Here is a 24,906-nt window from a genome sequence, read left to right on the forward strand (position 1 = left end):
GGGGGTGTGGGCTAAGGAAAATGATAAATATTTGGAGTGAGATTCTAAAAAGGTCCTTGTCTCCCAGGCTTCGCCTTGTGAGAAGGTCTTTGTAGAAGTTTTTTTCATTCCTCACAGGCTTTTGCCTGGGGGAGAATACCAGAAAGAAGAAGAGGTTTGTTCTACTGGCTGCCACTTGGACCCAAGCAATTCAAGCTGACCTATGGAAGAGACCCACAAAATCCTAAGTTGGCCAGTGTTAGAGGCCCAAGCAACTGGAAGGTATCCACCTGTCTGGGTCTACAGAATCTACACTGGCTTGTTACAGAGACCTAAAGAACTCTAGCAGCAGACCTGCAGCAGAGGTGTAAAAAGAACCTAAAGAATCTAAGCTGGTCAATGGCAGAGACCCAGAGAACCTAAAAATCTAAACTGGTCTATGGCAGGGAACCAATGAACCCAAAGAGTCTAGGTTGGTCTCCAGCAGAAGCCAAAAGAATCTAAAGAGTCTAAGTTGGTCTATGGCAGAAGCCCAAATAACCTAAAGTGTTTCATCTGGTCTATGGCAGAGGTCAGAGAACCTAAAGTGTCTAAGCTGGTCTATGGCAGATGCCCAAAGAATCTAGAGAGTAAGCTGGTCTATGGCAGAGGCCAAAGAACCTAAAGAGTCTACGCTGGTCTATGGCAGAGGTAAAAAAAAATCTAAAGAGTCTAAGATGATCTATAGCAGAGGCCCAAAGAACCTAAAGAGTCTAAGCTGATCTATGGCAGAGGCCCAAAGAACCTAAAGAGTCTAAGCTGATCTATGGCAGCGGCTCAAAAAACCTAAAATATCTAAGTTGATCGATGGCATAGGTCAAAAGAACCTAAGGAGCCTAAGAAGATCTATAGCAGAGGCCCAAAGAACCTAAAGAGTCTAAGCTGGTCTATGGCAGATGCTCAAAGAATCTAAAGAATGTAAGCTGGTCTATGGCAGAGGCCAAAGAACCTAAAGAGTCTAAACTGATCTATGGCAGAGGCCCAGAAAAACCTAATATATCTAAGCTGGTCTATTGCATAGGTCAAAAGAACCTAAAGAGTCTAAGAAGATCTATAGCAGAGGCCCAAAGAACCTAAAGTGTCTAAGCCGGTCTATGGCAGATGCCCAAAGAATCTAAAGAGTGTAAGTTGGTCTATGGCAGAGGCCAAAGAACCTAAAGAGTCTTAAGCGACCAAAGAACATAATATGTCTAAGCTGGTCTATGGCATAGGTCAAAAGAACGTAAAGAGTCCAAGCGGGTCTATGACAGAGGCCCAAAGAGTCTAAGCTGGTCTATGGCAGAGGCCCAAAGAATCTAAAGAGTGTAAGCTGGTCTATGGCAGAGGCCAAAGAACCTAAAGAGTCTTAACCGACCAAAGAATATAATATGTCTAAGCTGGTCTATGGCAGAGGCCAAAGAACCTAAAGAGTCTAAACTGATCTATGGCAGAGGCCCAGAAAAACCTAATACATCTAAGCTGGTCTATTGCATAGGTCAAAAGAACCTAAAGAGTCTAAGAAGATCTATAGCAGAGGCCCAAAGAACCTAAAGTGTCTAAGCTGGTCTATGGCAGATGCCCAAAGAATCTAAAGAGTGTAAGCTGGTCTATGGCAGAGGCCAAAGAACCTAAAGAGTCTTAACCGACCAAAGAACATAATATGTCTAAGCTGGTCTATGGCAGAGGTCAAAAGAACGTAAAGAGTCCAAGCGGGCCTTTGACAGAGGCCCAAAGAGTCTAAGCTGGTCTATGGCAGATGCCCAAAGAATCCTAAAGAGTCTAAACTGGTCTATGGCAGAGGCCAAAAGAGCCTAAAGAGTCTAAGCTGGTCTATGTCAGAGGCCAAAAGAACCTAAAGAGTCTAAGCTGGTCTATGTCAGAGGCCAAAAGAATCTAAAGTGTCTAAGCTGGTCTATGTCAGAGGCCCAAAGAATCTAAAGAGTGTATGCTGGTCTATGGCAGAGGCCAAAGAACCTAAAGAGTCTTAACTAATCTATGGAAGAGGTTAAAAGAACCTGAAGTGTCTATGCTGGTCTATGACAGGGGACCAAAGAACCTAAAGTGTCTAAGCTGGTATATGACAGAGGCCCAAAGACCCTAAACAGTCTAAGCTGGTATATGTCAGAGGCCCAAAAAACCTAAAGTGTTTAAGCTGGTCTATGGCAGAGGCTAGAAGAACCTAAAGTATCTAAGCTGGTCTATGGCAGAGGCCCAAAGAACCTAAAGTGTCTAAACTGGTATATGACAGAGGCCCAAAGACCCTAAACAGTCTAAGCTGATCTATGTCAGAGGCCCAAAGACCCTAAACAGTCTAAGCTGGTCTATGGCAGAGGCCCAAAGAACCTAAAGTGTCTAAACTGGTATATGACAGAGGCCCAAAGACCCTAAACAGTCTAAGCTGATCTATGTCAGAGGCCCAAAGACCCTAAACAGTCTAAGCTGGTATATGTCAGAGGCCCAAAGAACCTAAAGTGTTTAAGCTGGTCTATGGCAGAGGCTATAAGAACCTAAAGTGTTTCAGCTGGTCTATGGCAGAGGCTATAAGAACCTAAAGTGTCTAAGCTGGTCTATGGCAGAGGCCCAAAGAACCTAAAGTGTCTAAGCTGGTATATGACAGAGGCCCAAAGACCCTAAACAGTCTAAGCTGGTCTATGGCAGAGGCCCAAAGACCCTAAACAGTCTAAGCTGGTATATGTCAGAGGCCCAAAGAACCTAAAGTGTTTAAGCTGGTCTATGGCAGAGGCTATAAGAACCTAAAGTGTTTAAGCTGGTCTATGGCAGAGGCTATAAGAACCTAAAGTGTCTAAGCTGGTCTATGGCAGAGGCCCAAAGAACCTAAAGTGTCTAAGCTGGTATATGACAGAGGCCCAAAGACCCTAAACAGTCTAAGCTGGTCTATGGCAGAGGCTATAAGAATCTAAAGAGTCTAAGCTGGTGTTTGGTGGCCTGAAGAATCCTAAATTGGTCAAAGGCAAAGGCCTAAGAAACTGGATGATTTTTGCCTGAGCTTAGAAGATTCTTGGAGAAGAAGAATGAAGATTCTTGAAGAAGAATCTTGGAGAAGATTGACACACAGAGGGATATTTTGCTTTTCCACAAAATAATCAAGGAGATAAATATGAGAACGAGGATTTGAAGTAATAAAGCAGCCCCTTGAATTTTAGATGGGCGGCCTACCACACTAAATCCCACCAAAAATGTACATGTATTAGTCTTTGTACCGAGGCACACCGTAGCGTCTTACTTTACGATGTGGTGTACTGCAGCACATGTCCGTTAGCAAGGAGCGTTTGGGTGCCATTAAGAATTGATAGCACCACAGCGCACTAACGTGCACGTTTTTTGCATCCAGGCTAAGTGCAAGCCGTGTGAGCTCAGCCTACAGAAGTTGGTGATTGTTCTTGACATGTGAGTTCCCATAAAGTCCCCGTGATGAGTTTAAAATGGAATTACACAGCAAAACATCTAATTAGAAAGTACCGGCGGTCCCCCGATCACAAGATCTCCCCCAACACAACCTCCTAAACGTCAGAGGGGAATCGGTTTTATGTCTTTAGAAAACCAAAGCCGAGTCAGAGGTTTCTAATTAAAGCTTGGTGTGTCTTCTGCGTGAAGATAATTTGGTTTTTACATATTTGTTTTCTTCCTCCAGTATTCGTGACTCTGACCTGCGCGTTCCGTTATGGCCGGGAGGATCTCGATGTTTTGGGCTTGACGTTCCGCAAAGACCTTTTTGTTGCCAACATTCAGGCTTTCCCACCCGTCCCGGAGGAGAAGAAGCCGCTGACTCGACTGCAGGAACGTTTGATCAAGAAGCTGGGCGAGCACGCCTACCCGTTCACCTTCGAGGTAGGGGGGAGGATCATTGGGACCTCTGAGTGGTGTAACAGTAACTAGAACTACCCAAAGGGCTTCCATGGGGTCGGGGGGGGAAGGGGGTGGAAGGGGGTCAGTTTGTTGAGGCAAATTAAACATTTGTATGCCTGGAAAGATAGCATGCATCCATCACTGTGGCATTAAGGATTGACCCTGTACCCTCTGTGACACTGACCCTGTACCCCCTGTGACACTGACCCTGTACCCCCTGTGACACTGACCCTGTACCCCCCGTGACACTGACTCTGTACCCCCTGTGACACTGACTCTGTGCCCCCGTGACACTGACCCTGTACCCCCTGTGACACTGACCCTGTTCCCCCTTTGACACTGATCCTGTACCCCCTGTGACACTGACTCTGTACCCCCGTGACACTGACCCTGTACCCCCTGTGACACTGACCCTGTACCCCCTGTGACACTGACTCTGTACCCCCGTGACACTGACCCTGTACCCCCTGTGACACTGACCCTGTACCCCCTGTGACACTGACCCTGTACCCCCTTGTGACACTGACCCTGTACCCCCCGTGACACTGACTCTGTACCCCCCGTGACACTGACTCTGTACCCCCGTGACACTGACCCTGTACCCCCTGTGACACTGACCCTGTACCCCCTGTGACACTGACTTTGTACCCCTGTGACACTGACTCTGTACCCCCTGTGACACTGACTCTGTACCCCCGTGACACTGACTGTGTACCCCCGTATCACTGACTGTCTACCCCTGTGACACTGACTCTGTACCCCCGTGATACTGACTCTGCACCCCCCTGTGACTTTGACCCTGTACCCCCGTGACGCTGACCCTGTACCTCCTGTGACACTGACCCTGTACCCCCATGACACTGACTCTGTACCCCCCGTGACACTGACCCTGTACCCCCGTGACACTGACCCTGTACCTCCTGTGACTCTGACTCTGTACCCCCTGTGACACTGACCCTGTACCCCCTGTGACATTGACCCTGTACCCCCTGTGACACTGACCCTGTACCCCCTGTGACACTGACCCTGTACCCCCTGTGACATTGACCCTGTACCCCCTGTGACATAGATCCTGTACTCCCTGTGACACATACTCTGTGTCACTGACCCTGTACCCCTATGATACTGACCCTGTACCCCCCTGTGACACTGACCTTGTACACCCTGTGACACTGACCTTGTACACCCTGTGACACTGACCTTGTACCCCCTTTGTGCCTGGCCCTGTACCCCCTTTGTCCCTGACCCTGTACCCCCTTTGTCCCTGACCCTGAACTTCCTGTAACTTTGACCCTCTACCCTCTGCAACACATACCCTGTGCCCTCCCATGTGTCCCTGACCCTGTACCCCCTCTGACTCTGACCCTATTTCCCCTGTGACTCTGAACTTGTACCCCCATGACACTTACCTGTATCCCTCATGACACTGACCACATACCCCCTGTGACACCAACCCTGTATCCCCTGTGAGCCTGACCCTGTATCCCCTGTCACCCTGACCATCTACCCCCTGTGACCTTGATCCTGTATCCCCTAAGACACTAACCCTGTACCCCCTATCACCCTGACCCCATACCTCCCGTAAACCTGACCCCATACCCCCATGACACTGACCCCGAACCCCCTGTGACACTGAACCCATACCCCTTGTGACACTGAATCCATACCCCCTGTGACACTGAACCCATACCCCCTGTAACACTGAACCCATACCCCTTGTGACACTGAACCCATACCCCTTGTGACACTGAACCCATACCCCTTGTGACACTGAATCCATACCCCCTGTGACACTGAACCCATACCCCCTGTAACACTGAACCCATACCCCTTGTGACACTGAACCCATACCCCTTGTGACACTGAACCCATACCCCTTGTGACACTGAACCCATACCTCTTTTGACACTGAACCCATACCCCTTGTGACACTGAACCCATACCCCTTGTGACACTGAACCCATACCCCTTGTGACACCGAACCCATACCCCTTGTGACACTGAACCCATACCCCTTGTGACACTGAACCCATACCCCTTGTGACATAGACCAGAAAGTTCCATGAGACCAGAAAGTTACTTCGAGGGTTCCTCTACGTTGAAATGGTTAAGAATGGCTGGTCCAAACCTTTCCATCTCCATCCGAAAGCACAAGTTGTTGGTTTATATGAGGTGTTTATAGTGAAGAGAAGATAAAGGAGCTCGGGGAACGGGGAGGGATGTATTAAGGAGGACATTTAAGTCCATGAGATACCTGGGCTCTCAGTAGTTGCCTTGGTGTAGGTGTTCCCTCCTCGGTATTGGAAGAGTCACCCTGGCCGGTTTGGTAACTACCTCCACTCTTACTTCCTTACTCTGCTCATATTTGTATCCATTACCCAATTCAGTGACCGGAATCTACCGATGTTTAGTAACATATTCCTCCACTCATCTCATCATGTATAATTATTATTACTAAAAGATGATGTCATGTCTATATTCATTTTTTTTTCTCTGCCGTCTACAGATCCCACCAAACCTCCCCTGTTCAGTGACCCTCCAGCCGGGGCCCGAGGACACTGGAAAGGTATATTATATATTTAATCGAATAGAGGTGCTGATCTGCCCCCTGGTGGCAGGGTGTAAGATCACACGCGTGGATTCTCCACCTGGAAGTGCTGATTGGACGGCGGGTGGGTGGTACAGTTCTGCAGGACCAGACTTGCCATTAGGATGAGTAGACCCAGGGCTATAGGCAAAAAGGGGGCTTTTTATTTTCACTGACCACACATTCTCCCCCATTGTAAGAAACAAGACAGATGCACCATATTGTACCCCAGTATGGCCCAGGAAATGACCGGTGCAATGGAGGAAATCCCAGCAGAGGGGCCTGGCTGGGGGCCCCAGAGGCTGCATGTCTACTGGAGAGAGTGACGGTAGTCCGATCCTCTTGTTCATGTTAGACTCTGAATATTTAGGTGTAATTTTTTTTTGGGGGGGGGTGAGGTTGGCATTAGAGGCAGTAGGGATGTAACATTGGGTCTCAGTGGGGGAGGGACATTGGTGTTCATTGGGGGAGGGACATTGGTGTTCATAGAGGGAGGGACATTGGTGTTTAGTGGGGGGGATGAACACTATTGTACAGTACAGTGAGGGACATTGGTGCTGAGCTGGGGAGGGACATTGGAGCTGAGCTGGGGAGGGACATTGGTGCTGAGCTGGGGAGGGACATTGGTGCTGAGCTGGGGAGGGACATTGGTGCTGAGCTGGGGAGGGACATTGGTGCTCAGCTGGGGAGGGACATTGGTGCTGATCTGGGGAGGGACATTGGAGCTGAGCTGGGGAGGGACATTGGTGCTGATCTGGGGAGGGACATTGGTGCTGAGCTGGGGAGGGACATTGGTGCTGAGCTCGAGAGGAACATTGATGTTCAGTGTGGTACATTGTTATTATAGGACAGGGGGGGCTCTCAGGGTGATACATTGTTATTATAGGACAGTGGGGGCTCTCAGGGTGATACATTGTTATTATAGGACAGTGGGGGCTCTCAGGGTGATACATTGTTATTATAGGACAGTGGGGGCTCTCAGGGTGATACATTGTTATTATAGGACAGGGGGGGCTCTCAGGGTGATACATTGTTATTATAGGACAGTGGGGGCTCTCAGGGTGATACATTGTTATTATAGGACAGGGGGGGCTCTCAGGGTGATACATTGTTATTATAGGACAGGGGGGGCTCTCAGGGTGATACATTGTTATTATAGGACAGGGGGGGCTCTCATGGTGATACATTGTTATTATAGGACAGTGGGGGCTCTCAGGGTGATACATTGTTATTATAGGACAGGGGGGGCTCTCAGGGTGATACATTGTTATTATAGGACAGTGGGGGCTCTCAGGGTGATACATTGTTATTATAGGACAGTGGGGGCTCTCAGGGTGATACATTGTTATTATAGGACAGGGGGGGCTCTCATGGTGATACATTGTTATTATAGGACGGGGGGGCTCTCAGGGTGATACAGTGTTATTATAGGACAGGGGGGGCTCTCAGGGTGATACATTGTTATTATAGGACAGTGGGGGCTCTCAGGGTGATACATTGTTATTATAGGACAGCGGGGGCTCTCAGGGTGATACATTGTTATTATAGGACAGGGGGGCTCTCAGGGTGATACATTTTTATTATAGGACAGGGGGGGCTCTCAGGGTGATACATTGTTATTATAGAACAGCGGGGGCTCTCAGGGTGATACATTGTTATTATAGGACAGGGGGGGCTCTCAGGGTGATACATTGTTATTATAGGACAGGGGGGGCTCTCAGGGTGATACATTGTTGTTATAGGACAGTGGGGGCTCGCAGGGTGATACATTGTTATTATAGGACAGCGGGGGCTCTCAGGGTGATACATTGTTATTATAGGACAGCGGGGGCTCTCAGGGTGATACATTGTTGTTATAGGACAGTGGGGGCTCTCAGGGTGATACATTGTTATTATAAGACAGGGGTGGCTCTCAGGGTGATACATTGTTATTATAGGACAGGGGTGGCTCTCAGGGTGATACATTGTTATTATAGGACAGGGGGGGCTCTCAGGGTGATACATTGTTGTTATAGGACAGCGGGGCCTCTCAGGGTGATACATTGTTATTATAGGACAGCGGGGGGCTCTCAGGGTGATACATTGTTATTATAGGACAGCGGGGGCTCTCAGGGTGATACATTGTTATTATAGGACAGCGGGGGCTCTCAGGGTGATACATTGTTATTATAGGACAGGGGGGGCTCTCAGGGTGATACATTGTTATTATAGGACAGGGGGGCTCTCAGGGTGATACATTGTTATTATAGGACAGGGGGGGCTCTCAGGGTGATACATTGTTAATATAGGACAGGGGGGGCTCTCAGGGTGATACATTGTTATTATAGGACAGGGGGGCTCTCAGGGTGATACATTGTTATTATAGGACAGGGGGGGCTCTCAGGGTGATACATTGTTATTATAGGACAGGGGGGGCTCTCAGGGTGATACATTGTTATTAGAAGGAGATTGTGGATGACATTTGTTTCTCGGCCCCCCAGGCCTGTGGTGTGGACTATGAGGTGAAGGCTTTCTGTGCCGAGACATTGGAGGAGAAAATCCATAAAAGGTAACAATATATTTCTAGGTGTTCGGTGTTCTGCATCACATGTTCCTCATCAGTTCCTCCGAGGGATCGGGATACTCACCGAGTCTACGGCTCCTACAGTGCTTCTGTACTTATACTATCACGGGGGGCCAAACCCCACTCTTCCCACATATCCTCTACCAGCCTATGGCTTGGATGACACTTCTGTACCTATACTATCACTGGAGGCCAAACCCCACTCTTCCCACATATCCTCTACCAGCCTATGGCTTGGATGACACTTCTGTACCTATACTATCACTGGAGGCCAAAGCTCACTCTTCCCACATATCCTCTACCAGCCTATGGCTTGGATGACACTTCTGTACTTATACTATCACTGGAGGCCAAACCCCACTCTTCCCACATATCCTCTACCAGCCTATGGCTTGGATGACACTTCTGTACCTATACTATCACTGGAGGCCAAACCCCACTCTTCCCACATATCCTCTACCAGCCTATGGCTTGGATGACACTTCTGTACTTATACTATCACTGGAGGCCAAACCCCACTCTTCCCACATATCCTCTACCAGCCTATGGCTTGGATGACACTTCTGTACCTATACTATCACTGGAGGCCAAACCCCACTCTTCCCACATATCCTCTACCAGCCTATGGCTTGGATGACACTTCTGTACTTATACTATCACTGGAGGCCAAACCCCACTCTTCCCACATATCCTCTACCAGCCTATGGCTTGGATGACACTTCTGTACTTATACTATCACTGGAGGCCAAACCCCACTCTTCCCACATATCCTCTACCAGCCTATGGCCCGGATGACACTTCTGTACTTATACTATCACGGGGGGCCAAACCCCACTCTTCCCACATATCCTCTACCAGCCTATGGCTTGGATGACACTTCTGTACTTATACTATCACTGGAGGCCAAACCCCACTCTTCCCACATATCCTCTACCAGTCTATGGCCTGGATGACACTTCTGTACTTATACAATCATGGGAGGCCAAACTTCCCCCTCCAGCCTTGTTCCCAGCAATATGTTTCCTGCCTATGGCTTGTACAGAACTTCTGTATTCATACTATCAGTAGTATCAGGCCGAACCTCACCCTTCCCAAGTATATACCCCAGTCTATTGCCTGGATGACACTTCTGTACTTATACTATCACTGGAGGCCAAACCCCACCCTTACCAATAGTGATGGGCTGAACACCCTCCTGGTCGGTTCGCGGTCGAACATTCGAACCTAACAAAAATTCAACCGCGAGCTTCGAACAGGAACCATTCACTGAGCGGTATCTTCCTGCATCTGAGGATGTGGTGCGATCCCGCTCAGTGACTACAATCCGGCGGGAGTTCTATGATGAAGTCACGCGATATTTTAGTAGTGAGACATTCGTTCATGTTCCTGGTGTCAGTGGGGTTCCTGGTGTCAGTGGGGTTCCTGGTGTCAGTGGGGTTCCCCACTCACAGCTGAATGTAGAGAGAATTGCTGGCATTGCCCGACAATAAAAAAAAAAAAAATGCATGGATTCCCCCTTCCCCCATCCTTACCAAGCCCTTTGGGTCTGGTATAGATTTTGAGGGGAACCCCCACGGCAAACTGAAAAGAAAAATAGCGTGGGGGTCCCCCCCAAAATCCATACTAAGCCCTTATCCGAGCATGCAGGTCAGGAAAGGGGGGGGCGAGCAAGCTCCCCCTCTCCCCGAACCATACCAGGTAACATGCCCCCCCCCCCACAAAGCACCTTGTCCCCATGTTGATAAAACAGGAATATATAAAAAAAAATCCCCCCCCCCCCCCCGAAGTAGATCCAACGTCAATCACGATGCCTGCTAACCGAGAAAAGAAGAAGGAAAAAAAGAAACACTCTGCTCTCAAACACTGGCTCCTACCGTCTGATGGCTGTGCTGGGATGACAGTTCTACGATGACGTCACAAGGGAGCGGGGTCACTCAGCCACCTTGAGACGTCATCATGCGGGATGAATTGTGGGGTACGGCGGGTGAACAGCCCACTGAAAGCTCTTACTGTTCTCGTGTTCTCCGAACACACGAATGGCCGATGTCCAACTTACGTTTGCTCTGAACACCAAGCCCACCGCTACTTTCCAGGTATACTCCCCCATCTCCGGAGGGTGAGCCCAGCCTATCCTGGCCATGCACGCCCCTGCGGGGACAATTGAAGGGATCGCTATGTTCATGGAGACCATTACAGAGGGAGGACATTCTTCATCTGGGTTTTATTTGCCTTCCTCTGGATCCGTGGTGGGTGTTGGCTTCTGTATTCGGAGGTTTTCTACTCGGTTGGATGAACTGGATGGACTTGTGTCTTTGTCTCCTCCGGACTATCTATGCAACAATGTAACAGGTCTTCTTTGTATCCGGTATCCCCATGGGCACTGTACTTGTGTCTTTGTCTCCTCTGGACTATCTATGCAACAATGTAACAGGTCTTCTTTGTATCCGGTATCCCCATGGGCACCGTATTTGTGTCTTTGTCTCCTCCGGACTATCTATGCAACTATGTAACAGGTCTTCTTTGTATCCGGTATCCCCATAAGCTCCGTATTTGTGTCTTTGTCTCCTCCGGACTATCTATGCAACAATGTAACAGGTCTTCTTTGTATCCGGTATCTCCATGGGCACCGTACGATCGGGGTGATTTCATATCCAAGACATGGCCGATCCTCCGCTGACCTCACCCGTGGCTCTTCTCCTGTCGGGGCGGAGGAGCATTCTCTTCTTCCGCTAGACTTCATCCTCCCCTCCCCCCAACCCCGACGTGTCTGTAACATGCTGACTGCGTTCCGGAGGGAGCGATTTGCGGCGCTGCCAACGATTCCGCGTGACGTGTTTACACCGACAAAGGCGCCGCGCTCCTCCGGAGGATCGGGAGCAAAGAGAAAATCCCGAAATGTTCTATTATTCTAGGGAATGGTTATGCAGCAGAGAATGTGACGTTCACCCCGGGCCCCAGGAAGATTCACCTGCGGTGAATGTTTAATGAACGTCACATATGCTTCTTTTATAAATATGATCCCATGTGCCGGCACAGGCATCGTCTAATGGGCCGGAACATTCTTGCCGATTCTGGTCTTGGGTATGGTGGAGCACCATTGGGTGTAATGGGCTTTAAATGTCCCGCCCCCGCCTAGATCTCTCCACTCCCAGGCAAATGCACCTTTGTCCGGGCCAATTAGACTGCAGACAAGTGACTGTGGATCCCCCATGCTCCTATCACTCCTATTACCCAAGTGCCTGTCCCCGCCCCCGCTTAGACCACTCCACTCCCAGGAAATGTATCTCTGTCCAGGCCAATTAGACTGCAGACAAGTGACTGCGGATCCCTCATGCTCCGATTACTCCTACTAACCAAGTGCCTGTCCCCGCCCCCGCTTAGACCACTCTACTCCTAGGCAATGCTCCTCTGTCCAGGCCAGTTAGACTGCAGACGAGTGACTGCGGATCCCCCATGCTCCGATCACTCCTACTACCCAAGTTCCTGACCCCGCCCCCCGCCTAGACCACTCCACTCCCAGGCAATGCACCTCTGTCCAGGCCAATTAGACTGCAGACGAGTGACTGCGGATCCCCCATGCTCCGATCACTCCTACTACCCAAGTTCCTGACCCCGCCCCCCGCCTAGACCACTCCACTCCCAGGCAATGCACCTCTGTCCAGGCCAATTAGACTGCAGAAAAATTACTGTGCAACCCTCTGCTAATCCACCCCCTCCAAACCATTATGGTCCCAGGTGCCTGATCTCCTCCCCTTGTTCCTGGCCAGCACAACAGGACAAATCACAATCACTCCCCTTATCCAAGTGCCTGCTCACCTATTCTTGTCCCCACCCCCGCCTAGGGCACTCCACTCCCAGACAATGAACCTCTGTCCAGGCCAATCAGACTGCAAAAAATTACCATGCAACCCTCTGCTCAGCCACCCCCTCCAAACCATCATGGTCCCATGTGCCTGATCTCCTCCCATTATTCCTGGCCACCACAACAGGACAGACTTCGATCTCTCCTCCTGCCCAGATCCTGCCCCACCCCTGCCTAGACCACTCCACTCCCAGACAATGCACCTCTGTGCAGCCCAATTAGACTGCAAATAAATGACCGTGCGATACCAGGCTCAGTCACCCCCTCCAAACCACTAAGGTCCCGTGTCCCTAATTTCCGTCCTGTGTCTCAGGCCACCATATGACACCAGTCTACAATCACTCACCCTAGCAGATTTCCTGCTCTTTTCTCCCTGTCCCCACCCCTGTCTACACTGCTCAGCCTCCGAGCAATGCACCTACTGAGCAAGCCTCTGCTCTGATACCCCCCTCCAAACCACTGCAGTGCCAAGTGCCCAATCTCCTTCCCTTGTCCCTGGCCACCACAACAGGACAGACTCCAATCGCTCAACCTACCCAAGTGTGCGCTCTCTTATCCCTGTCCCCACCCCCGCCTAGACCACCCCACTCCTAGGCAATGCATCTCTGTCCAGACCAACTAAAAATACTGTGCAACCCTCTGCTCCATCACCTTTCTTTAAGATACTAGGGGCCCAAGTGTCTAATCACCTTCTCTGGTCCCTGACCACCACAACAGGACAGACTCTGATCACTCACCTTACCCAAGTGCCTGCTCTCTTATCCTTTTCCCCACCCCCGCCTAGACCACTCCACTCCTAGGCAATGCACCTCTGTTCATACCAATCATACTGCAAAAAAATTACAGTGCAACCCCCTTCTCTTCCACCACTCACTGTGCCTGAATTCCTTTCTTTGTCCCTGGCCACCATAACAGGCTCTAATGAGTCCTCCTATCTAACCAAGTGCCTGATCTCCTTCCCCTGTCCCTGGCCACCATAACAGGCTCTAATGAGTCTTCCTATCTAACCAAGTGCCTGATCTCCTTCCCCTGTCCCTGGCCACCATAACAGGCTCTAATGAGTCCTCCTATCTAACCAAGTGCCTGATCTCCTTCTGCTGTCCTTGGCCACCATAACAGGCTCTAATGAGTCCTCCTATCTAACCAAGTGCCTGTTCTCCAATCCCTGTCCCTGGCCACCATAACAGGCTCTAATGAGTCCTTCTATCTAACCAAGTGCCTGATCTCCTTCCCCTGTCCCTGGCCACCATAACAGGCTCTAATGAGTCCTCCTATCTAACCAAGTGCCTGATCTCCTTCCCCTGGCCACCATAACAGGCTCTAATGAGTCCTCCTATCTAACCAAGTGCCTGATCTCCTTCCCCTGGCCACCATAACAGGCTCTAATGAGTCCTCCTATCTAACCAAGTGCCTGATCTCCATCCCCTGTCCCTGGCCACCAGAACAGGCTCTAATGAGTCCTCCTATCTAACCAAGTGCCTGTTCTCCTTCCCCTGGCCACCAGAACAGGCTCTAATGAGTCCTCCTATCTAACCAAGTGCCTGATCTCCTTCCCCTGTCCCTGGCCACCAGAACAGTCTCTAATGAGTCCTCCTATCTAACCAAGTGCCTGTTCTCCTTCCCCTGTCCTTGGCCACCATAACAGGCTCTAATCCGTCCTTCTATCTAACCAAGTGCCTGTTCTTCAATTCCTGGCCCCTTCCCTCACCTAGGCAACTCCACTGTCATGGACCTCTACCAAGACTACTCCCGGCCAATACACCCGGCTCACACTGGGCAATAACGCCTTCCCCCACCACCACTGAGGTCCTCACCACTCCATCATCGGAAAGGACACTTTCTTGCTGGTAGTAGCTATATATAAAAGTTCCCGTGAATGCTTATGTCTTATAGTAGCCCCATGACTTGACGTCAATGGACACTGAGATTGGTCGGGTGGTGGTCATGTCGGCAGATCCTCGCATTTAGCAGTCATTTGAGGAAGGGATGTAGTTAGGCAAATGTAGGCTCATCTAGAACTGAAGAGAAGGGTAATACATACAGTGTATAGTTCACCTGAGAAGAATATTTCTCGTATCTAAGCATGGTGGCCATGCGATTCTATGGGTTTGGAGTATCACCCAACATATTCCCAGCTGATTGCTCCTCAATGTAGCTATAGAAGGCCTCTTTTGCATGTCAGACTTCCAAATCAGCTAATTTTGGCTTCCTATGAGCATTTTAAAGCTTTGGAGTATCCCCCAAAATACACCAAACTGATTGGTCCTCAATGTAGCTATAGAAGGCCTCTTTTGGATGTCAGTCCAAGCCGTCAAACTTCCAAATCAGTTAATTTTGGCTTCCTACGAGCATTCTATAGGTTAGGAGAAGCACCCAAAATACTCCCAGCTGATTGGTCCTCCATGTAGTTATAGAAGGCCTCTTTTGGATATCAGTCCAAACCGTCATACTTCCAAATCAGCTAATTTTGGCTTCCTATGGGCATTCTATAGGTTAGGAGAATCACCCACAATACGCCCAACTGATTGGTCCTCAATGTAGCTATAGAAGGCCTCTTCTGGATGTCAGTCCAACCGTCAGACTTCCAAATCAGTTAATTTCGGGTTCCTATGGGCATTCTATAGGTTTGGAGTATCACCAAAAATACTCCCAACTGATTGGTCCTCAATGTAGCTATAGAAGGCCTCTTCTGGATATCAGTCCAAGCCGTCAGACTTCCAAATCCATTAATTTTGGGTTCCTACGAGTATTCTATTGGTTTGAATTATTGGCCAAAATACACCCAACTGATTGGTCCTCCATGTAGCTATAGAAGGCCTCTTTTGGATGTCAATCCAAGCCATCAGACTTCCAAATCAGTTAATTTCAGCTTCCTATGAGCATTCTATAGGTTTGGAGTAGCACCCAAAATATTCCCAACTGATTGGTCCTCCATGTAGCTATAGAAGGCCTCTTTTGGATCTCAGTCCAAGCCGTCAGACTTCCAAATCAGTTAATTTCGGCTTCCTACGAGCATTCTATAGGTTTGGTGTGAGTATCAATCAACTGACTGGTCCTCAGTGTAGCTATAATAGGCCTCTTCTGGATATTGGTCCAAGCCGTCACACTTCCAACTTCCAAATCAGTTAACTTCGGCTTCCTACGAGCATTCACAGGTGGCCTCATGTGTGTCAGCATCCCCTGGAGGTCAATGTTGGGCACCGGTGGGTTAGGGCCAATGGGAATAGTGGTGGCTCCCGTCTTTATTCCCTCTCTTTGTGCCTTTACAGGAATTCTGTGCGTTTAGTGATCCGCAAGGTGCAGTATGCTCCAGAGAGACCGGGACCACAGCCCATGGCCGAAACCACAAGACAGTTCCTGATGTCTGATAAACCCTTACATCTGGAGGCATCTTTGGATAAAGAGGTAACCTTCTAATCAATGGGTCACCCCAGTCCATTGATGGGTTGGGGCTTCCTGGAGACACCTATGACCCTGTCCTCACCAAGGACTCCTGTGATGACCATAGAGTCTGTCCTCAACCTTGGTACACCTAGATGGGTGACATCTGGAGACATCAAAGATATCTAAAACTGGGGGTAAGGAAAAAGTTTGAAATACCAGCCAAGGGTATGGTGTCCAGCAGAGGTCCACACAAAGATAGTCCAATGAAGGAATTGGGATAGTTTGGGCTTTCTTGAGAACCTGTCCTCACCGAGGACTCCTGTGATGGGAGTAGGACTTCCCTGTCCTGTGTTGTCTCTTGGTGTATCTCAGGGATGGGTGACATCTGGAGAAACCAGCAACCCAGAATAACAAGGCATCCAAAAGGAGACCTAGAAAGGATGATCTGAAGCTGGACTTTCCGTCCTTCAAGGGCTTCACACAGGATCTGGGATATAGTGAGAGGTCCGTGGTTCAAATGAGGTCGAGGAACCACATGGAGTGTTTAACACGCAACTTTATTTGGGTTGTTCTGACGAGAAGTCACAAAAAACATTGGTGTAGCTACAGGGGTCGCAGGGGTCGTAATTGCGACCCCCCCGCCCCTACTCCAAGGGGGCCCGTGTGGCTGGTAGAGAATGGCTGTCCGACCGAACTCCTCATACTCAGCCAAACTCCCCATACACAGCCAAACTCCCCATACTCAGCCGAACTCCCCATACTCGGCCGAACTCCCCATACTCGGCTGAACTCCTCACACTCGGCCGAACTCCCCATACTCGGCCGAACTCCCCATACTCGGCCGAACTCCCCATACTCGGCCAAACTCCCCATACTCGGCCAAACTCCTCATACTCGGCCAAACTCCTCATACTCGGCCAAACTCCTCATACTCGGCCGAACTCCTCACACTCGGCCGAACTCCCCATACTCGGCCGAACTCCCCATACTCGGCCAAACTCCTCATACTCGGCCAAACTCCTCATACTCAGCCGAACTCCCCATACTCAGCCAAACTCCTCATACTCAGCCGAACTCCCCATACTCAGCCGAACTCCTCATACTCAGCCGAACTCCCCATACTCAGCCAAACTCCTCATACTCAGCCGAACTCCCCATACTCAGCCGAACTCCTCATACTCAACCGAACTCCCCATACTCGGCCGAACTCCCCATACTCGGCCGAACTCCCCATACTCGGCCGAACTCCCCATACTCGGCCGAACTCCTCATACTCAGCCGAACTCCTCATTACTCAGCCGAACTCCTCATACTCAGCCGAACTCCTCATTACTCAGCCGAACTCCTCATACTCGGCCGAACTCCTCATACTCGGCCGAACTCCTCATACTCGGCCGAACTCCTCATACTCGGCCGAACTCCCCATACTCGGCCGAACTCCCCATACTCGGCCGAACTCCCCATACTCGGCCGAACTCCACATACTCAGTCAGAGAGCGAATACACTCAGCAAAGTGAAAGTGAAGGAAGGGGGCGTGTCTTCCTCAGTGCTGGGCTCTCTGCCTCCCCCTACAGTGCAGTACCTGGCTTTGTGATCAAAGGTACTACACTGCTGATTTTTTGAAAGGCTCTGCATACTGCAGAGCATTCCACCCATCCCATGACACTGCACAGCATTCCACCTATCCCATGATACACTGCAGAGCATTCCACCCATCCCATGACACTGCACAGCATTCCACCTATCCCATGATACACTGCAGAGCATTCTACCCATCCCATGATACACTGCAGAGCATTCCAACCATCCCATGATACACTGCAGAGCATTCCACCCATCCTATGATACACTGCAGAGCATTCCACCCATCCCATGATACACTGCAGAGCATTCCACCCATCCCATGACACTGCAGAGCATTCCACCCATCCTATGACACTGCAGAGCATTCCACCTATCCCATGACACTGCACAGCATTCCACCCATCCCATGACACTGCAGAGCATTCCACCCATCCCATGACACTGCAGAGCATTCCACCCATCCCATGACACTGCAGAGCATTCCACCCATCCCATGACACTGCAGAGCATTCCACCCATTCCATGACACTGCAGAGCATTCCAACCATCCCATGACAATGCAGAGCATTCCACCCATCCCATGACACTGCACAGCATTCCACCCATCCCATGCAATGCAGAGCATTCCACCCATCCCATGATACACTGCAGAGCATTCCACCCATCCCATGACACTGCACAGCATTCCACCCATCCCATGACAATGAAGAGCATTCCACCCATCCCATGATGCAATGCAGAGCATTCCACCCATCCCATGACACTGCAGAGCATTCCACCCATCCCATGACACTGCACAGCATTCCACCCATCCCATGACACTGCAGAGCATTCCACCCATCCCATGATGCAATGCAGAGCATTCCACCCATCCCATGACAATGCAGAGCATTCAACCCATCCCATGACACTGCAGAGCATTTAACCCACTCCATGACACGCTGCAGAGTATTCCACTCATCCCATGACACTGAAGAGCATTTAACCCACTCCATGACACGCTGCAGAGTATTTCCCTCCTCCCATGAAACACTGCAGAGCATTCCACCCATCCCATGACACTGCAGAGCATTCCACCCATCCCATGATGCAATGCAGAGCATTCCACGTTTCTTCAGAGCATTTCACCCAGTGGTAGGACTAGGCTCTTGCATTCTGCCACCATGGAGAGGAAGGGGGGAGGGGGTGCAAGAAGATTAGAAGAGGCGCTGCAGAACATGTGAAAGTGTCTTTCTGTGAGACCATAATAAAGGGCCCCACGATGAAAGTAATGAGCCCCAGTATCAAGGGCCCTGTGCTCAGAGGGAAGAGCCTGGGGACCAGAGGAAAGGTCCATTGGGACCAATGGGTCGGGGGGGGGGGGGCATTCATGGTTTCTTACACTTGGGGGGGCACCAGACTTACAGGGGTCACAGGGGTCACAGAGTGACACAGAATGTACAGGATGCTCTAGAATCACAGGGTGACACACGGGTATCAGGAGTGCTTTGGGGGTCACAAGGCTTACAGGGGTCACAAAATAAAAGCAGATGTTTAGGGCGACCTTGAATCACAGGGGTTGCAGGGTGACACAGGACGCTCCGGGTACTCTGGAGTCACAAGGGTCACAGGGGTCACAAGATGACACGAGTCTCAGGGGTGCTTTGGGGTCACAGGAGCCACAAAATAAAAGTGGTTTCTCAGGACGACACAGGATGCTCAGGGTGCCCTGGAGTCACAAGGGTTGCAGGGGTCACAGGGTGACACAGAATGTTCAGGATGCTCTAGAATCACAGGGGTCACAGGGTGACACATAGGTCTCAGGGGTGCTTTGGGGTTGCAAGGGTGACAGGGATCACGAGGGTCACAGTGACACAGAATGTTCAGAATGCTCTAGAATCACAGGGGTCACAGGGTGACACACAGGTCTCAGGGGTGCTTTGGGGGTCACAGGGGTCTCAAGGGTCACAGGGTGACACAGAATGTTCAGAATGCTTTAGAATCACAGGGATCACAGGGTGACACGTGAGTCTCAGGGGTGCTTTGGGGTCTCAGGAGCCACAAAATAAAAATGGTTGCTTTGGGCGACACAGGACGCTCAGGGTGCTCTGGAGTCACAAGGGTCACAGGGTGACACAGAATGTTCAGGATGCTCTAGAATCACAGGGGTCACAGGGTGACACACGAGTCTCAGGGTTGCTTTGGGGCTCACAAGGGTCACAGGGGTCACAGGATGACACAGGATGCTCAGAAGTCACAAGGGTCAGAGGGGTCACAGGGTGACACATGGGTCTCAGGGTTGCTTTGGGGTTCACAAGGGTCACAGGGGTCACAGGGTGACACATGGGTCTCAGGGTTGCTTTGGGGTTCACAAGGGTCACAGGGGTCACAGGATGACACAGGATGCTCAGAAGTCACAAGGGTCAGAGGGGTCACAGGGTGACACATGGGTCTCAGGGTTGCTTTGGGGTTCACAAGGGTCACAGGGGTCACAGGGTGACACATGGGTCTCAGGGTTGCTTTGGGGTTCACAAGGGTCACAGGATGACACAGGATGCTCAGACGTCACAAGGGTCACAGGGGTCACAGGGTGACACACGAATCTCAGGGGTGCTTTGGGGCCACAGGAGCCACAAAATAAAAGCAGATGCTCAGGGCGCCCTGCGGACTCTATGCACCGGCATGCTTCCATCAGCATGGAGTTCACAGGGAGCATAGGTGACAACGCCACCCCTCCATAGAGAACGGGTCAGGGGGGGGGGGGGGTTGTCACCCTAGAATCAAAGGTCTGCCAATCAGCGGTTGTCAAAAAAAAGGAATAAAGCAACTATGTTGCCCCCAGCGGGGAAGGGGGGGGAGGGGAGGAGAGGGAGGGGAGGAGAGGGAGGGAGGAGGAGAGGGAGGGGAGGAGAGGGAGGGAGGAGGAGAGGGAGGGGAGGAGAGGGAGGGAGGAGGAGAGGGAGGGGAGGGGGGAGGTGAGAGGAGGAGGGGGGGAGGGGAGGAGAGGGAGGGGAGGGGGGAGGTGAGAGGAGAAGGGGGGAGGGGAGGAGAGGGAGGGGAGCTGAGGAGGGGAGGGGGAGACTATTTTATACATTGTATATTCCTAGCATTCCCATGTATTGTGTAATTTCATCTTCTAGTGGCTGACACCCCCCTCTAGTGGTCACATACAATACTGCACATGCAATACATGGAGTCATCCTGAACCGGGAAGTATTGTATTCTGTATAGTGACCAGCTCTGTGGTCGGGACCCTCTGTATGGACCGGAGGTATCAGGGACCGGGCAGTAATATATATATATTGATGGGCTCTGTGGTCGGGACCCTCTGTATGGACCGGAGGTATCAGGGACCGGGCAGTAATATATATATATTGATGGGCTCTGTGGTCCGGACCCTCTGTATGGACCGGAGGTATCAGGGACCGGGCAGTAATATATATATATTGATGGGCTCTGTGGTCGGGACCCTCTGTATGGACCGGAGGTATCAGGGACCGGGCAGTAATATATATATATTGATGGGCTCTGTGGTCGGGACCCTCTGTATGGACCGGAGGTATCAGGGACCGGGCAGTAATATATATATATTGATGGGCTCTGTGGTCCGGACCCTCTGTATGGACCGGAGGTATCAGGGACCGGGCAGTAATATATATATATTGATGGGCTCTGTGGTCGGGACCCTCTGTATGGACCGGAGGTATCAGGGACCGGGCAGTAATATATATATATTGATGGGCTCTGTGGTCGGGACCCTCTGTATGGACCGGAGGTATCAGGGACCGGGCAGTAATATATATATATTGATGGGCTCTGTGGTCGGGGTCCTCTGTATGGACCGGAGGTATCAGGGACCGGGCAGTAATATATATATATTGATGGGCTCTGTGGTCGGGGTCCTCTGTATGGACCGGAGGTATCAGGGACCGGGCAGTAATATATATATATTGATGGGCTCTGTGGTCGGGACCCTCTGTATGGACCGGAGGTATCAGGGACCGGGCAGTAATATATATATATTGATGGGCTCTGTGGTCGGGACCCTCTGTATGGACCGGAGGTATCAGGGACCGGGCAGTAATATATATATATTGATGGGCTCTGTGGTCGGGACCCTCTGTATGGACCGGAGGTATCAGGGACCGGGCAGTAATATATATATATTGATGGGCTCTGTGGTCGGGACCCTCTGTATGGACCGGAGGTATCAGGGACCGGGCAGTAATATATATATATTGATGGGCTCTGTGGTCGGGACCCTCTGTATGGACCGGAGGTATCAGGGACCGGGCAGTAATATATATATATTGATGGGCTCTGTGGTCGGGGTCCTCTGTATGGACCGGAGGTATCAGGGACCGGGCAGTAATATATATATATTGATGGGCTCTGTGGTCGGGACCCTCTGTATGGACCGGAGGTATCAGGGACCGGGCAGTAATATATATATATTGATGGGCTCTGTGGTCGGGACCCTCTGTATGGACCGGAGGTATCAGGGACCGGGCAGTAATATATATATATTGATGGGCTCTGTGGTCGGGGTCCTCTGTATGGACCGGAGGTATCAGGGACCGGGCAGTAATATATATATATTGATGGGCTCTGTGGTCGGGGTCCTCTGTATGGACCGGAGGTATCAGGGACCGGGCAGTAATATATATATATTGATGGGCTCTGTGGTCGGGACCCTCTGTATGGACCGGAGGTATCAGGGACCGGGCAGTAATATATATATATTGATGGGCTCTGTGGTCGGGACCCTCTGTATGGACCGGAGGTATCAGGGACCGGGCAGTAATATATATATATTGATGGGCTCTGTGGTCGGGACCCTCTGTATGGACCGGAGGTATCAGGGACCGGGCAGTAATATATATATATTGATGGGCTCTGTGGTCGGGACCCTCTGTATGGACCGGAGGTATCAGGGACCGGGCAGTAATATATATATATTGATGGGCTCTGTGGTCGGGGTCCTCTGTATGGACCGGAGGTATCAGGGACCGGGCAGTAATATATATATATTGATGGGCTCTCTGGTCGGGGTCCTCTGTATGGACCGGAGGTATCAGGGACCGGGCAGTAATCTGTTGTTCCTCCTGCAGATCTATTACCACGGGGAGCCCATCAATGTCAATGTTCATGTGACCAACAACACCAACAAGACGGTGAAGAAGGTGAAAATCTCAGGTACTTCCTGGTTCCTTCTCTCTGACTCCTCGGGGGCGGTCTCCTTGGGGGTGGTCTCCTCACGGGCGGTCCTAAGATACAAACCCAAGAGAAGGATCCAGAAATCTTTCCCTCCAAATCTCCCATCTCAGGAGACGTCATCATGGACCTGCTTCCATTGGTTTGTCTCTCTGTGCTCCTCCCCTCCGTGCCCCTCCCCACCATGCCCCTCCCCACCATGCTCCTCCCCTCTGTGTTCCTCCCCTCCTCGCCCCCCCTCCATGCTGATTGTCACTTTTGTATCGATAAAGATTCATGGTTAGTTGTTGAAAGAGCGGAGGGCGCTTCTAAGTGGAGCAAGTTTGTGTTTGTTCTTCAACAAAGGGAAGCCGGCTCAGGGCCCCGGGGCCCAACCTGAGCCAGGATGACAACACGGGGGGGTGGTTCCAGGATGGAAGGAGGTGTGGCTACATGCATGCTCCTAGGTGCCGACGCCTCTTTCTGAAGCCCGCTCACCTACAGCTTACTCCCCCCTCCTAATGACTGAGCCATAGGTGGGCGGGCCTGAGAGAGAGGCGTTACCGTCTATTCTATTCTATTTGAAATTCAAATTTCAAAAGACGGCCATTTCCTTCCTATTCTGTTCTTCTATTTTCTATTCTGTTTTATTCTATTCTTTTCGAAATTTGATTGTCAGAGGACGGCTGTATTCATTCTATTCTATTCTTTTGTTTTCTACTCCATTCTATTTGGTCTTATTCTATTTTATTTCTTTTTTTTCTATTGTATTCTTTTGTTTTCTGTTCTGTTTTATTCTATTCTTGAAATTTGAATCTCAAAAGACAGCAATATTCTTTTTATTTTTTCTATTCTATTCGGTTTCATTCTATTCTATTCTTTTTTTCTATTCCATTCTATTTGGTTTCATTCTATTCTTTTCTAAATTTGAATTTCAAAAGACAGCTGTATTCTTTCTATTTTATTGTATTCTATTCAAATTTCGAAATTCGATTTTCGGAGGACGGCTGTATTTCTTCTATTCTATTCTTTTTTTTTTTCTATTCCATTCTATTTAATTTCATTCTATTCTATTTTTTTCTACTCCATTCTGTTTGGTTTCATTCTATTCTATTCTTTTGTTTTCTATTCTATTCTGTTCGGTTTCATTCTGTTCCATTCTTTTTTTTTATTCCATTGTATTGGGGTTCATTCTATTCTATTCTTTTCTTTTCTAAATTTGAATTTCGAAAGACAGCTCTATTCTTTCTATGTTATTGTATTCTATTCAAATTTTGAAATTCGATTTTCGGAGGCTGGCTATATTCATTCTATTCTTTTTTTTTTTCTATTCCATTCTATTTGGTTTTATTCTATTCTTTTTTCTATTCTATTTCATTCTATTCTATTCTTTTGTTTCCTATTGTATTATATTCGGGTTCATTCTATTCTTTCTTTTCTAAATTTGAATTTCAAAAGACAGCTTTATTCTTTCTATGTTATTGTATTGTATTCAAATTTTGAAATTTGATTTTCAGGGGACGGTTGTATTCATTCTATTCTATTCTTTTGTTTTCTACTCCATTGTATTCGGTTCCATTCTATTCTATTTGTTATGTTATCGTTCGTTATTTCGGACAAAGTTTTGTTTCCTTCCGTCAGATTTGATGATGTTCCTTACTGTTGTCATTCGGAGTTTCTGATCCATCCGAGTCTCCGAAAAAGTGAACATTTGTCCCCAGTGTGGGGCGGGGACCGCAGCGCACTGGTCTGGTTTGCACCGTAAATGCATGTTAATTCCTGCAGACTGACGTGTGTTCTCCTTGCAGTGCGACAATATGCCGACATCTGCCTCTTCAACACCGCGCAGTACAAGTGTCCCGTCGCCGTGGAGGAAGCCGAGTGAGTAT

The 24,906-nt window shown here is 49.7% G+C and overlaps 1 protein-coding gene across 5 annotated transcripts in view; it reads left to right on the forward strand.

The window, feature by feature from the left end:
* LOC149442087 (beta-arrestin-1) overlaps window positions 1-24,906 on the forward strand; it is a 176,406-nt gene that overhangs the window by 107,186 nt on the left and 44,314 nt on the right. For all 5 annotated transcript variants that reach the window (XM_089656535.1, XM_089656534.1, XM_089656532.1 and 2 more), the window contains exons 5-10: window positions 3,650-3,846; window positions 6,371-6,430; window positions 8,932-8,999; window positions 16,146-16,281; window positions 22,936-23,020; window positions 24,826-24,898. In XM_089656535.1, the coding sequence (XP_089512661.1) occupies window positions 3,650-3,846; window positions 6,371-6,430; window positions 8,932-8,999; window positions 16,146-16,281; window positions 22,936-23,020; window positions 24,826-24,898 (619 nt within the window). The remainder of the gene's footprint in view (window positions 1-3,649; window positions 3,847-6,370; window positions 6,431-8,931; window positions 9,000-16,145; window positions 16,282-22,935; window positions 23,021-24,825; window positions 24,899-24,906) is intronic.

The sequence above is a fragment of the Staurois parvus genome, unplaced genomic scaffold (genome assembly GCF_062004578.1).
Source record: "Staurois parvus isolate SC_StPar_1 unplaced genomic scaffold, SC_StPar_1.0 ptg000913l, whole genome shotgun sequence".
In the NCBI taxonomy this organism is placed as follows: domain Eukaryota; kingdom Metazoa; phylum Chordata; class Amphibia; order Anura; family Ranidae; genus Staurois; species Staurois parvus.